The sequence below is a fragment of the Dendropsophus ebraccatus genome, chromosome 7 (assembly GCF_027789765.1).
Source record: "Dendropsophus ebraccatus isolate aDenEbr1 chromosome 7, aDenEbr1.pat, whole genome shotgun sequence".
In the NCBI taxonomy this organism is placed as follows: domain Eukaryota; kingdom Metazoa; phylum Chordata; class Amphibia; order Anura; family Hylidae; genus Dendropsophus; species Dendropsophus ebraccatus.
Genome location: NC_091460.1, coordinates 69,521,082 through 69,533,571, shown reverse-complemented (window position 1 = coordinate 69,533,571; position 12,490 = coordinate 69,521,082). Strand labels below are relative to the sequence as shown.

At 44.4% G+C, this 12,490-nt stretch overlaps 1 protein-coding gene across 3 annotated transcripts in view; it reads left to right on the top strand.

Moving 5' to 3' along the window:
• The window catches only part of SNX25 (sorting nexin 25), a 117,279-nt gene that overhangs the window by 90,037 nt on the left and 14,752 nt on the right, over window positions 1-12,490 (top strand). For all 3 annotated transcript variants that reach the window (XM_069977729.1, XM_069977732.1, XM_069977730.1), the window contains 4 exons: window positions 269-400; window positions 4,719-4,991; window positions 6,053-6,217; window positions 10,530-10,661. In XM_069977729.1, coding sequence (XP_069833830.1) covers window positions 269-400; window positions 4,719-4,991; window positions 6,053-6,217; window positions 10,530-10,661 — 702 coding nt within the window. The remainder of the gene's footprint in view (window positions 1-268; window positions 401-4,718; window positions 4,992-6,052; window positions 6,218-10,529; window positions 10,662-12,490) is intronic.

Below are 12,490 nucleotides of genomic sequence, written 5' to 3'. Positions count from 1 at the left end.
AAGATTAGAGACAGAGGCTGACCACTCAGTACACTGTTAAAGCTTCAGTTTAGACAAATAAAATGTCATTACTGCTACAGTGCCACCTATGGGCTAATATTTTAATTACATCTTTTTAATTAATAATTGGAGATTGCATCATCAGAATTGCCTGTTGTTCAATGATGGAGAAGTTTAATTTTGCTAACCCTGTACATTTGTGAAGATTTTCAGAATTTCTTATCTGCTGTAAATCTATTGTGTCTAAAACATTGTTTGTTTGTTCCAGATTATCCAGTTTGATGACATTCTGGCTAACCCATCATTCAGAGATCATTTCAGAACGTACATGGAAAGGATCGATAAGAGAGTACTGATCACATTTTGGGAGTCAGTGGAGTACCTGAAAAATGCAAATAGGGTAAATCCACTAGTGATCCTGTACATTTATGGCTCTGTTCACATCACATTGTAAACTAAACAAAAACTTGTGTGCAGGGCCGCCATCAGGAATTTCGGGGCCCCATACAACCAAAGTGTCTGGGGCCCCCACATTAATAAAAAAAAAATTGTGTGTTCGACCCACGCCTTGCTGGGAGGTATAATTTGGTTCAGATCAAATCTAGAGAACTGGCTCATATATCCCATTTTTCCCAGTGGCTTAAAATGTAACCTCTGTTATACAGTTATAAAATTGTAGAAACTAAATGTGAACAAGGTGCAATTTAAATGTCACCATACAGACACTTACTTGTATAGCTGCCTCTTGTGCTCTGTATGCAGTGCATTATATTCACTCTTGCAACGTACAATTTATAGCGTGTCTACAAGCCCAGCGGGGCTCATTATGATGGAGACTAAAACTTATGCAAGAGTGGGGTAGGGTTCCCCTGTATTCAGAATGCTGTTGAGTACTAGGCAATGCCCCGTTTGGGGTTATTAAATTTCGAGGGTCTGGGGGGCTGTTTGATTTGTATATATTCACCAATGAATTGCACCTTGTTCACATTTAGGTTCTACAATTTTAAAATGTAACCTCTGTTACACAGTTATAAGCCACTGGGGAAAATGGGGTATATGAGCCAGTTCTCTAGAATTGATCTCACACACAGACACCAGCACACATGTATACAGACACCAGCACACATGTATACAGACACCAGCACACATGTATACAGACACCAGCACACATGTATACAGACACCAGCACACATGTATACAGACACCAGCACACATGTATACAGACACCAGCACACATGTATACAGACACCAGCACACATGTATACAGACACCAGCACACATGTATACAGACACCAGCACACCAGGGCACGATGAAGTTTGAACTTCTGCAACCTGGAGAAATCACCTGATATCACCTGCAGTCCTATGTAACACCACATAACACAGTGGCATCTCTGAGTACAGATAATGTAGTAGATTTCACCTGCAGTCCTATGTAACAGCACAGATAACAGAGTGATATCTCTGAGTATAGATCATGTAGTAGATGTCACCTGCAGTCCTATGTAACAGCACAGATAACACAGTGATATCTCTGAGTACAGATAATGTAGGTGTCACCTGCAGTCCTATGTAGCAGCACAGATAACACAGTGATATGTCTGAGTACAGATAATGTAGTAGCTGTCACCTCGGGGCGCCCCTACTAAATGATGTTCTACAAAATAAGAAAAGTGTCATTCAGTGACTCACAGGTGATGTCTTCTTTGATCTGAGGTGTCACTTTCCCTTTTCCTCTCCATCCGGCCCAGTCCTCCATGATGATTTCTTCCAGATATGTTTCATCTTTTCAGAACCTGCGAGACAAACAATTTAGGCTCCGCACATTTCTAGCAGCTTCCTTTCCTTTCTCCCCCTGTAGGCTCCCAAAGTAACTGCGCTGTTTGGTGTTATGTGCAGTAAAGCAAGTAGGAATGTGGGATGCCCCCTGTATGTAGGATCCCCTGCTGTGCCCCCTGTATGTAGGATCCCCTGCTGTGCCCCCTGTATGTAGGATTCCCAGCTGTGCCCCCATGAGCTAATAATGCCCCTAGAGGTGGCCCCCATGAACTAATAATGCCCCCAGAGGTACCCCCATGAGCTAATAATGCCCCCAGAGGTGGCCCCATGAACTAATAATGCCCCCAGAGGTGGCCCCATGAACTAATAATGCCCCCAGAGGTGGCCCCATGAACTAATAATGCCCCCAGAGGTGCCCCCATATACTAATAATGTCCCCAGAGGTGCCCCCGTGAACTAATAATGCCCCCAGAGGTGCCCCCATGAACTAATAATGCCCCCAGAGGTGCCCCCATGAACTAATAATGCCCCCAGAGGTGCCCCCATACACTAATAATGCCCCCAGAGGTGCCCCCATATACTAATAATGCCCTCAGAGGTGCCCCCATATACTAATAATGCCCCCAGAGGTGCCCCCATATACTAATAATGCCCCCATACACTAATAATGCCCCCAGAGGTGCCCCCATACACTAATAATGCCCCCAGAGGTGCCCCTAAAAAAACAAGCATCCTACTCACCTAATCCGCGCTGTGCAGGCAGCAGCTGTTCCTCCTCTTCGGGCTCCATCTTGCGAGCCGCAGGGACGGGACTTCCGTCAGGCGTGATGACGTCACATCATCACGCCTGCCGGAGAGGTCACGGCCCGGCCTCCCATAGGCTGCTGGTATGAAGTGCCAGCAGCCTATGGGAGGGAATACAGGAGTAGGACGCTGACAGGTCCTGCTCCTGTATTCTGATCGCTTTAATGTTCCGCCCGCTCACTGTGTGGGCGGAACATCGAAGCGATCAGTGCATCCTGAGAAGCTGCGCGGCCGCAGCTTCTCGGGATGCTCAAAAACAGGTGGCAAGGGGGCCCCCCTAGCGTAGCGGACGTGGGGCGGCGGCCGGCGCCCCCCCATGTCTCTTAGGGTTCGGGCCCCATACGGCAGTACCACTTGTACTGCCCTATCGGCGGCCCTGCTTGTGTGTATGAAATAATCTACTGTGCTATTCTCTAGCTTTTACAGAGTATAAGATAAAAAAGAGAGGACTGTGGACACAATTAGCATGTTGGGAGCTTTCCCAGAATGTATGTTAAACATACATGACACACATAATGGGAATGCTATTGTTTACTATACCAGGTACCTTGTTTTGCCCTCAGTTCTTTTTTCTTATAAATTGGGCAGGTCTGAAAACACTGTAAAGCCTAGTAAATTCTCTTAAACATGTTTTCATTAAATTATTTGTGCCTTCTGAATTGTAAAAACCAGGAACTAATGAGAAAGAGAAGGTGTTATGTAAGGGCCCTGGAGAAATGTAGTAGCATGTTCTTGTTTTCCCAGTCAGATTGGGGTACCATGAGCCCACCAGAGGAAGCTATTCTGAGGAATCAACTTCATTATAAATGTTAGCATAGCACACTTGGGATGTATTATTTGTTAGGTCTGATAGGTTATTCCTGAATCGGTCAGTAAGGGGGGAAAAAAACACTAGTGGCAACTAATTGAAACCAAAGTTTTCCATAAGAGATCGTATTTTGGACCATTTAAGAGTCCATTGTAAGGGCCCTATTCCACCGGACGATTATTGTTCAGATTATCGTTAAATCGTTCAGATCTAAACAATAATCGTTCGGTTGAAATGCAGTTAACGATTAAGAACCGAACGAGAAATCGATGATCGCTTTATAAGACCTGGACCTATTTTTATTGCTGCTCGTTCGCAAAACGTTCGCATTGAATAAGACGTCGTTCGCAGTAGATACGAACGAAATAGCGAAGAAAAAACGATCGCAAATACGATCATAAGTAACGATTATCGTTCCATGGAAATGAGTGAACGTTTTCAGGTCTTTCGCAATAGTGGTCGTTTGAGATTGTTAATCAGTAACGATTATGCGAACGATAATCGTCCGGTGGAAGAGGGCCCTTACTCTATTGAGCCAATCTGCTCCTGCTGGTCTTATAGATAAGTCTAGAGCCTCACTATTCACCCCAGTTTGTTTCTAGGGCTATAGCTACATGGCAACTTTGGCCACAACATGGGTTGCATGGAAAGAGACCTCTGTGTCACACTTGTCACAGCTAATTTATATGAATAAGGTCATATTGTGGGCCACAAGTGGCCATGAAACCAAAACCCATCTGGGATGAATTAATGCCATTTGTTGAGTTTTGCAGATTGCAGTGTGACCCTATTGACTTACAATAGCTGTGATGCAGCACCATTCAGAAAGCACAACATGGTGATCTTTGGCTGCATGACCTGTGTTGTGACCATAGTCGCAGTGAAGGCCTAGCCTAAGCATAAAAAAAGACAAGACTTACAAAGGAGACATTTTAGGCTTTTAGGTTTCGGGGGCTCCATCAAAAATTCCGTTTATTTAGCAGAATCTAACTAAATCATGATCAAATCCTGCTAAATAAATGGTAATTACAAGGAAACCAGATGGACTCCATTTATAGACATTATGATCATTCAGGAACGGCTTATGTTCACTGTGCAACAGACCGCCTGGTTCCTTTTTTTCTGTGATGGAGTCCTCAAACTGCCCCCCTGATACAGATGTTATCCTAGCCTTAAAATAGGTTGTGCTTTGGAACTAACTACATTATTGGAAAGTTCCATCATCAGTTATTTGGCTGCTGTTATGTAGAACTTTTACCTTATGTTAGCCTGACTGTATAGATTAGCTTGGTCTAGGACAGTACTTATGCTTTGTTTTCCTTTCTAGTCTGAAATACCTCAGTTGGTGGGTGAAATCTACCAGAACTACTTTGTGGAGAGCCGAGAAATCCAAGTGGAGAAAGCACTTTACAAAGAGATCCAGCAGAGTCTTGTCGGCAACAAAGGCATTGAGGTGTTCATCAAGATTCAGGCTGATGTGTACGAGACTCTAAAGGACAGGTTCTACCCCTCGTTCATTGTCAGCGATTTGTATGATCAGCTGATCCGTAAGGAAGACAAATCCACCTGCTCGTGTGCCTCTGATGACAAGGATGAATCGGTGAGTGCATGGTTAGCACTCCCACACGAGATCACTCAATAATATGAACATGGGGAAATGCACACATTACATTTCATGTAATATTAAAGATCCTCTTATACATCACCATGAATTATTAATGCTTTTCTGTTGTCTGATCATTGTGTTCATGGTTTAAAGCTGCATCTGCTCTACATCAGAAGCTCCCAATAATGCTTTGTTTGCAGTCATTCGGACATAAATTTTATGCACAGTTACATGACATAAAGTCGGACAGTCTCTCAAGACAATGATAACATCAAATGAACACAACAGACAGGAGCAGTCTGAGAAGTGTAATAAAGCATAGCAACAACATCATTAAGAGATCAGCTTCGAAAGGCGCTGTTTAATAGACAGCTACCTTCCCAGATGATATTACACAGTGGGAACAAAGCCTTATTTTATTCAGAAAAAGTGGATTTAAGTTTTTGCTACATTGTGACGTCACAGAGTGATATTTGAATGTATCAAGATCTTCCATTAGTTATAAGATTTTTTATCAAAAGAAATCCAGTGTGTGAGTAAAAATTGGATTGTGATATCCCAGTGTGATTTATATGGAGTGCTTGGCATGGCTTCAGTCTCTATGCCTCCAACGATCTCACTTGTTATCTTTAGAACAGAAATCTGTGTCTTTATTTAGACCCAGTCCTGAGACTATTCACACAGGAATACCAGCAGAACATGATGTGATGTGAATGTGATTCTACAGTGCTTTTCTTTATCTCTGCTGCTGGTATCTGCATTAAGAGCCTGTTTTTTTCCCCTGTATTCTTCATCATGCTGAGGTGATTTTTAAAGGGGCAACATAGAAATGACATTGGGAACACACAGCTCTTAGTGCCATTTTTAGCTGAGGGTGGATGGAGCTTGGCTCAGCTTGCTTGGTCTCCATAGAAGATAGCAATAGGGGAGGTTGCTGTAGGAAGCTGGGTTCTGGAAAAGAGACCAAATACATGTTACAGAAGAACACTATGGTCTGATATGGATAGTTTTTAAAAAACGTTGTAACTTGTACAGCACGTTATTTCCTGGTTTAGATGCAGGCGTGTGATGGTGGAGAAGGCATCCTGGATGAATGCAGTAGCGGCATCACGGAGCAGGCCAGCTATGCTGTTAACAAACTTCGCCAGCTTACAGAGAAACTAGATTACAAGAGACAGGCTCTGAGCTCCATTATTAATGCCCCTAAGCCTGACAAGAAGGTACATGCTACAGCTCATCTGCTTTTCTTATTGAAACTCTATTATATCTATGCATTTATTACTGTGTTATCACAATGCTTTTAGGAATATTGGCATGGCAGAGCAATAAGATTTTTTTTCCAATACAAAATCCTCACTTTTCTACAACAAGGACAAGATTAGTGGGTCCTTTGTTCAGTGTGAAACAGAAGACAACATCCCACTAACCTGTGATTAATAGATGATAGACTCACCTGTCCATCTCTGTGACTTTCATTAGTCTATGAATGGTGGCTTCAGTGCTTAAAGCGAGTCTGTACCCACAATCTGACCCCCCCCCCAAACCACTTGTACCTTCGGATAGCTGCTTTTAATCTGCACGGAGCGGGCAGACAGCGGTAATCCGATGCCGAGCGTTCGGGTTCAGCCGAACCCAAACCTCGGCGGGTTCGGACCATCTGTATCCAAGATCTGTCCTGGGGTCCACTCGGCAGGTGAGGCAGGTATTGTGCTTAAAAAAACGTAAAAAATTGCAGCACTGTGCCCAACGGCCATGGCCTAGATTGTGTATGCATTAGGCTGGCACACCCTCTCAGTCTTTCCTCCCCGCCCTCCTCATTATTCGGAATGCTCCAGGCAGATTGTCTCCTATTCCCCACCTGTGTCAGCACAGCACATGGGCTGGATCTTTAATCACCTGTGCAATGTTCAGACAGGAGAAAATATTTCAGTGGCATTCCTAATGATGAAGAGGGTGGGTAGGAGGGACGGAGGGGTGGTGCAAAGTTAGGGCACAGATAATCCCGTAGGACAATAACTGCATCACCTGCCGAACAGACCCCAGGACAGATCTTGGATTAAAAGCAGCTATCCGAAGGTACAAGTGGTTTGCGGGGGTCAGATTGTGGGAACAGAGTCGCTTTAACCAGTGGCGGATTAAATGTACCCTGGGCCCCGGGCTGTCCACCCAACCTGGCCCCCCCCAGTCAATTCGCCCACATTATAATCTGCTACTGCGCCCCCCCTGTCCCCAATAAACACTGCCTGCCTCCCCTCCCTGCTGGCCCCAATAAACATAATGTTTGGTCCCTTGCTGCTACCCCCAGTAAGCATTGCCCACCCCACCTCCACTGCCCCCAATAAACATATTGCCACCTCACCTGGTCCCCTGATGTTGCCCCAGGTTCACAGCAGCACATAGGATGTCAGGAGAGGAGGGTGCTGATCTTATAGGAGAGGTCACAGCAGCACAGAGGATGTCAGGAGAGGAGGGTGCTGATCTTATAGGAGAGGTCCGAGCAGCACAGAGAATGTCAGGAGAAGAGGGTGCTGATCTATAGGGGAGGTCCCAGCAGCACAGAGGATGTCAGGAGAGGAGGGTGCTAATCCTATAGGAGATGGTCCCCCTTTATAGATGGTCCCCCTCTATAGATTGTCCCCCTCTTTCCCCCCTTATAGATGGCCCCCCTCTTTCCCCCTTTATACATGGTCCCCTTCTTTCCCCCTGTATAGATGGTCCCCTTCTTTCCCCCTGTATAGATGGTCCCCCTCTTCCCCCCTTATAGATGGTCTCCCTCTTCCCCCCTCTATAGATGGTCTCCCTCTTTCCCCCTCTATAGATGGTCTCCCTCTTTCCCCCTCTATAGATGGTCTCCCTCTTTCCCCCTCTATAGATGGTCACCCTCTTTCCCCCTCTATAGATGGTCACCCTCTTTCCCCCTCTATAGATGGTCCCCCTCTTTCCCCCTCTATAGATGGTTACCCTCTTTCCCCCCTTTATAGATGGTCCCCCTCTTTCCCCCCTCCCTTATAGATGGTCCCCATCTTTCCCCCCTCCCTTATAGATCGTCCCCCTCTTTCCCCCCTCCCTTATAGATGGTCCCCCTCTTTCCCCCCTCCCTTATAGATGGTCCCCCCAGTCAGTAAATAACACAAAAATAACAAAATACAACTCACCTACCCTGCGTTCCCCCGTCGATTCTCTCTCCTTCTGCTGCCTCCAGCTGATGTGCAGCTGCCGGGGGTGTCCCGTCCTCTCCCCGGCAGCGCGCGCATCACACAGCTCCTAGTGCCGCCTGGGCCCTGACTTCCGATCCGTGCGCTCCCAGTACCGGAAGTCAGGGCCCAAGGCGGCACTAGGAGCTGTGTGATGCGCGCGCTGCCGGGGAGAGGACGGGACACCCCCGGCAGCTGCGCCGGGGGAGCGATCTCCGTTACTGAAGCCGGCCGAGGACCACTCCAAGATGGCGCCGTCCCCGACTCGGCACTTGTTTGTTTTCGGCTGCAGCAGCCGAAAGCAAACGAGTGCCTATCTCATTGATCTTTGCTGTATAACTATACAGCAAAGATCTCAATAAGAGATCAAAGTGCATATACTAGAAGTCCCCCAGGGGGGCTTCTAGTATATGTGTAAAAAAAATAAAATAAAGTGTTGTTGTCAATAAAAAGACCCCTCCCCTAATAAAAGTCTGAATCACCCCCCTTTTTCCAGGTTATAAATAAAAGTAAATAAATAAACATATTTGCTATCGCCGCGTGTGTAATCGCCCGAACTATTAATTAATCACATTCCTGATCTCGCACGGTAAACGGCGTAAGCGCAAAAATATCCCAAAGTGCAAAATTGCGCATTTTTGGTCGCATCAAATCAAGAAAAAATTTAATAAAAAGCGATCAAAAAGTCGCATATGCGCAATCAAGGTACCGATAGAAAGAACTCATCATGGCGCAAAAAATGACACCTCACACAGCCCCATAGACCAAAGGATAAAAGCGCTATAAGCCTGGGAATGGAGCGGTTTTAAGGAACATATTTTTGTTAACAATGGTTTGAATTTTTTACAGGCCATTAGATAAAAGAAAAGTTATACATGATACATATCGTTTTAATCATAACGACTTGAGGAACATATAAAACATGTCAGTTTTTCCATAGGACATACGGTGTAAAAACACAATCCCCCCAAAGAAAAAGAATTTTTATTTTTATTTCACTGCGCATATAATTTTTTTCTGGTTTCGCAGCATATTTTATGCAAAATTTCAGTCTGTCATTGCAAATTACAATTAGGGACGCAAAAAATAAGGGCTCATGTGGGTCTGTAGGTGTAAAAATGCAAGTGCTATGGCCTTTTAAGCACAAGGAGGAAAAAACGAAAACGCAAAAACGAAAATTAGCCTGGTCCCGAAGGGGTTAAAAGGACCAGTTTTATTTTTTGTTACTTGTTGGCAGCTGTCTAAGAAGACCAGAAATACTACAGTCACTATGTGTACATGACTATCTCCAGACAGCTCGGCCTTTAATAACTGGAAATGTTATTAAGAAGTAGAAGTAGAGAACCGTTACTGATGTCTATACAAAGTGTGCACTGGTGGCTGTTTTCCTGTAGACTTCAATAGGCCACATTACTGAATAGGATTTATTCTATTTCGTCATTCTGTTGCATTTGGAGCTATGAAATTTTATAAATTCAAAGTGGCTGAATCCCATGTGGTGCCATGGAAACGGCTGAGGCCCTACTAATGACAGGCGAATGAAGCTGAATCCTGGTGCCATGTTTCCATAGTTATTGGTTTGCCGTGGTGCATTGTAATTCATGTTATAAGGAACCAATTACCTTTTCTTTATTTAATTAAAAATATTTAGTGAATTATGATAGAATTTTCATTATCTCTTTAGGTCTGTGGGGTCTGCCAAGACGCCTTTATCTCCATAGAGATGGTGTTTAGTGCTGTGCACCCCATAGTGCCTTGTGCCAGGCAAGAGATTAGGGATCAAATATGCTCCATTTCTCTAATATTGTAGTGTGTACATGCACCGTTTCTGGCTCCAGTAAGGAGGAGGATGGCCAAGCTGTCACTATAACACCTAGCAGCTTCCTTCTAGCAGCAGCCACCATCATGGTACCTTAAGATAGGTTTCTACAGCCGCAATAGAAAAGAGAGACTCTTCCCCCCCCCCCCTCAGTCTGGCTCCCAGGGGGTTAAATGGGGATGCTGAGCACCCTCACTTAGACCCCTGGGGGCCAGACTGTTGTTCATTTTGTTGCTTCGCCGCAATGAACCAACAAAAGTCACAATGAGCAACCCATGGTTGTTAAGGTTTGGTCACCTGAACCAGATTAAAAAAAAAAAATAAAGTTCTGTCAAAGTTGAACTACCATGCTCATCACTAGTCACTATCTATTTACCCCTGCCACCAGCTAATTCTGTTCACAAAATACTTGTTCTTGATGTCTTCAATGCTAGATCAATGTATCCAGATATTTCTGTTCTGTTCTGTCGGTTTAGGCTTCTTCTGCTGACACATTTATTTTATTATTTTTTACAATAGATCATATCCAAGTTAAAGGATGAAATAGTTCTAATGGAGAAAGAGCAAAGTGATCTTGATCTTCATATCTCTCGGACTGATTTGTGGTGTGAGAATCTTGGTATGTGGCGGGCACTAATCAACATCAGTGAGGTGAGTTGTGGGGTAAGAGATGGGAACATTGCACTTTAGGGTATAATCACACTGAGGAATAGGCAAGGAAATGAAAGTGGAACGTTTTCTGATTGAAATTTCCTCCTCTTTAGCTCTGAGGGACTAGGAGCGGAATTCGAGTAGAATCCGAATGGAATGCTAGCGGAAATTCAAAGGCTGAACGACTTCTATGGAATTTCTCTAGCAGAATCTGCCAAAGCATTGACATGTCAATTCTTTGGGTGGAAAGTGTATCCACGGTGGAACATTCGCTGCGCAAATTCGTCAGTGTGAACAACAGATTTAAGATCCCATTGAATACAATGGAACATTGCTCTGTACACATTTTAGAAGTAGAATTTCAAATGAAATGCCTGTAAAATTAAGCACTGATTCCGCTTGGAGTTCCCCACCTATTTCTTAGTGTGAACATATCGACAGAGTTATCTTTGAATGTAATTAACCAGCTCAAGACCAGAACAATGTTTCCCATTCAAAAACAGAAAAGTTTAACAGCAACCTGCAAGTGTCAGGACTTACTGCACATACTTCCTTCCAGCGTACACACAATAAAAACCTGTTCTAAAGATTTTTTTTTAAAGGAGGTTTTTTGCAAACTATTTGATCAAACAGAATGTGGCATCTCTCTGGGGTACTTTGATTGTGCATATGCGACTTTTTGATCGCTTTTTATTAAAATTTTTTAAATGTTTGTTTATTTATTTTTATTTATAACATGGGGAAAGGGGGGTGATTCAAACTTATTAGGGGAGGGGGCTTTTTATTAATAAACCCCCTTTTTTTTCCAACTTATACTAGAAGCCCCTCTAGGGGACTTCTAATATAAGTTCACTGATCTCTCGTTGAGATCTATATACTGCAAATATCAATGAGATCAGCACTCGATTGCTTTCGGCTGCTGCAGCTGAAAACAACCGAGTGCCGAGCCGGGATCAGTGCCATTACAGCGCAGACCCCGGCCAGGTAAGGACACAGGGATCGCCCCTCCGCGATTGCATCGCAGGGTGACGATCCCCCCACTAGACACCAGGGATAAGGCTTCAAGTAGTAGTCAGATGCAGCTGTCAACTTTGATTAATCAGATGCAGCTGCATCTGACTACTTAGTGGCCACGGCAATCGGACCGTGCCTGCTAATAGCTGTGGTCCCGGGTTACAAGCCGCACCCGGGATCGTGGCGATTTAGAGCAGGGCCGGCGCGTGGCCCCGCTCTGAACACCCCTAGTCGGTCCAGGACGTACCAGTACGCCCAGGGTTGTCTAGGGGTTAAAGGGTTTATCCGGTAAGGTAAAATATGTGTTGAATCATCCCCCTACTGGAGACTAACAATTTATTCTATACATGTCATTAACTTTTCTGTCACCTTCCCTTAGTTGTGATCTACTGCTTTTAGCTAAAGACATAGAAAATAGTTTGTTAGCTGTTTTCTCCGCCTCCACCTCCCTTCTGAGATGGCTTATGTAAACAGCTCCCTGGCTGGCTGTTTTTTCTCTCTATACAGCAGGAATGGTTACATAGAAACATAGAAGATTTTAGGGAGAAATATGCACCTGGTCCATCTAGTCTGCCCTTTTAGTATTTCCCTTCTGATAATCTCAGGATACATATATGTTTATCCCAGGCATGCTTACATTCTGTTTATTATAGATTTACCAACCACATCTGCTGGAAGTTTGTTTCAAGCATCTACTACTCTTTGAGTAAAGTAATATTTTCTTTACCCCCAACTAACCTCTCACTGTGTCCTCTTGTTCTTGGGTTCAAACACTTCCCCCAAACTTTATTTAGTCTCTTAGGGTGCGTTCACAC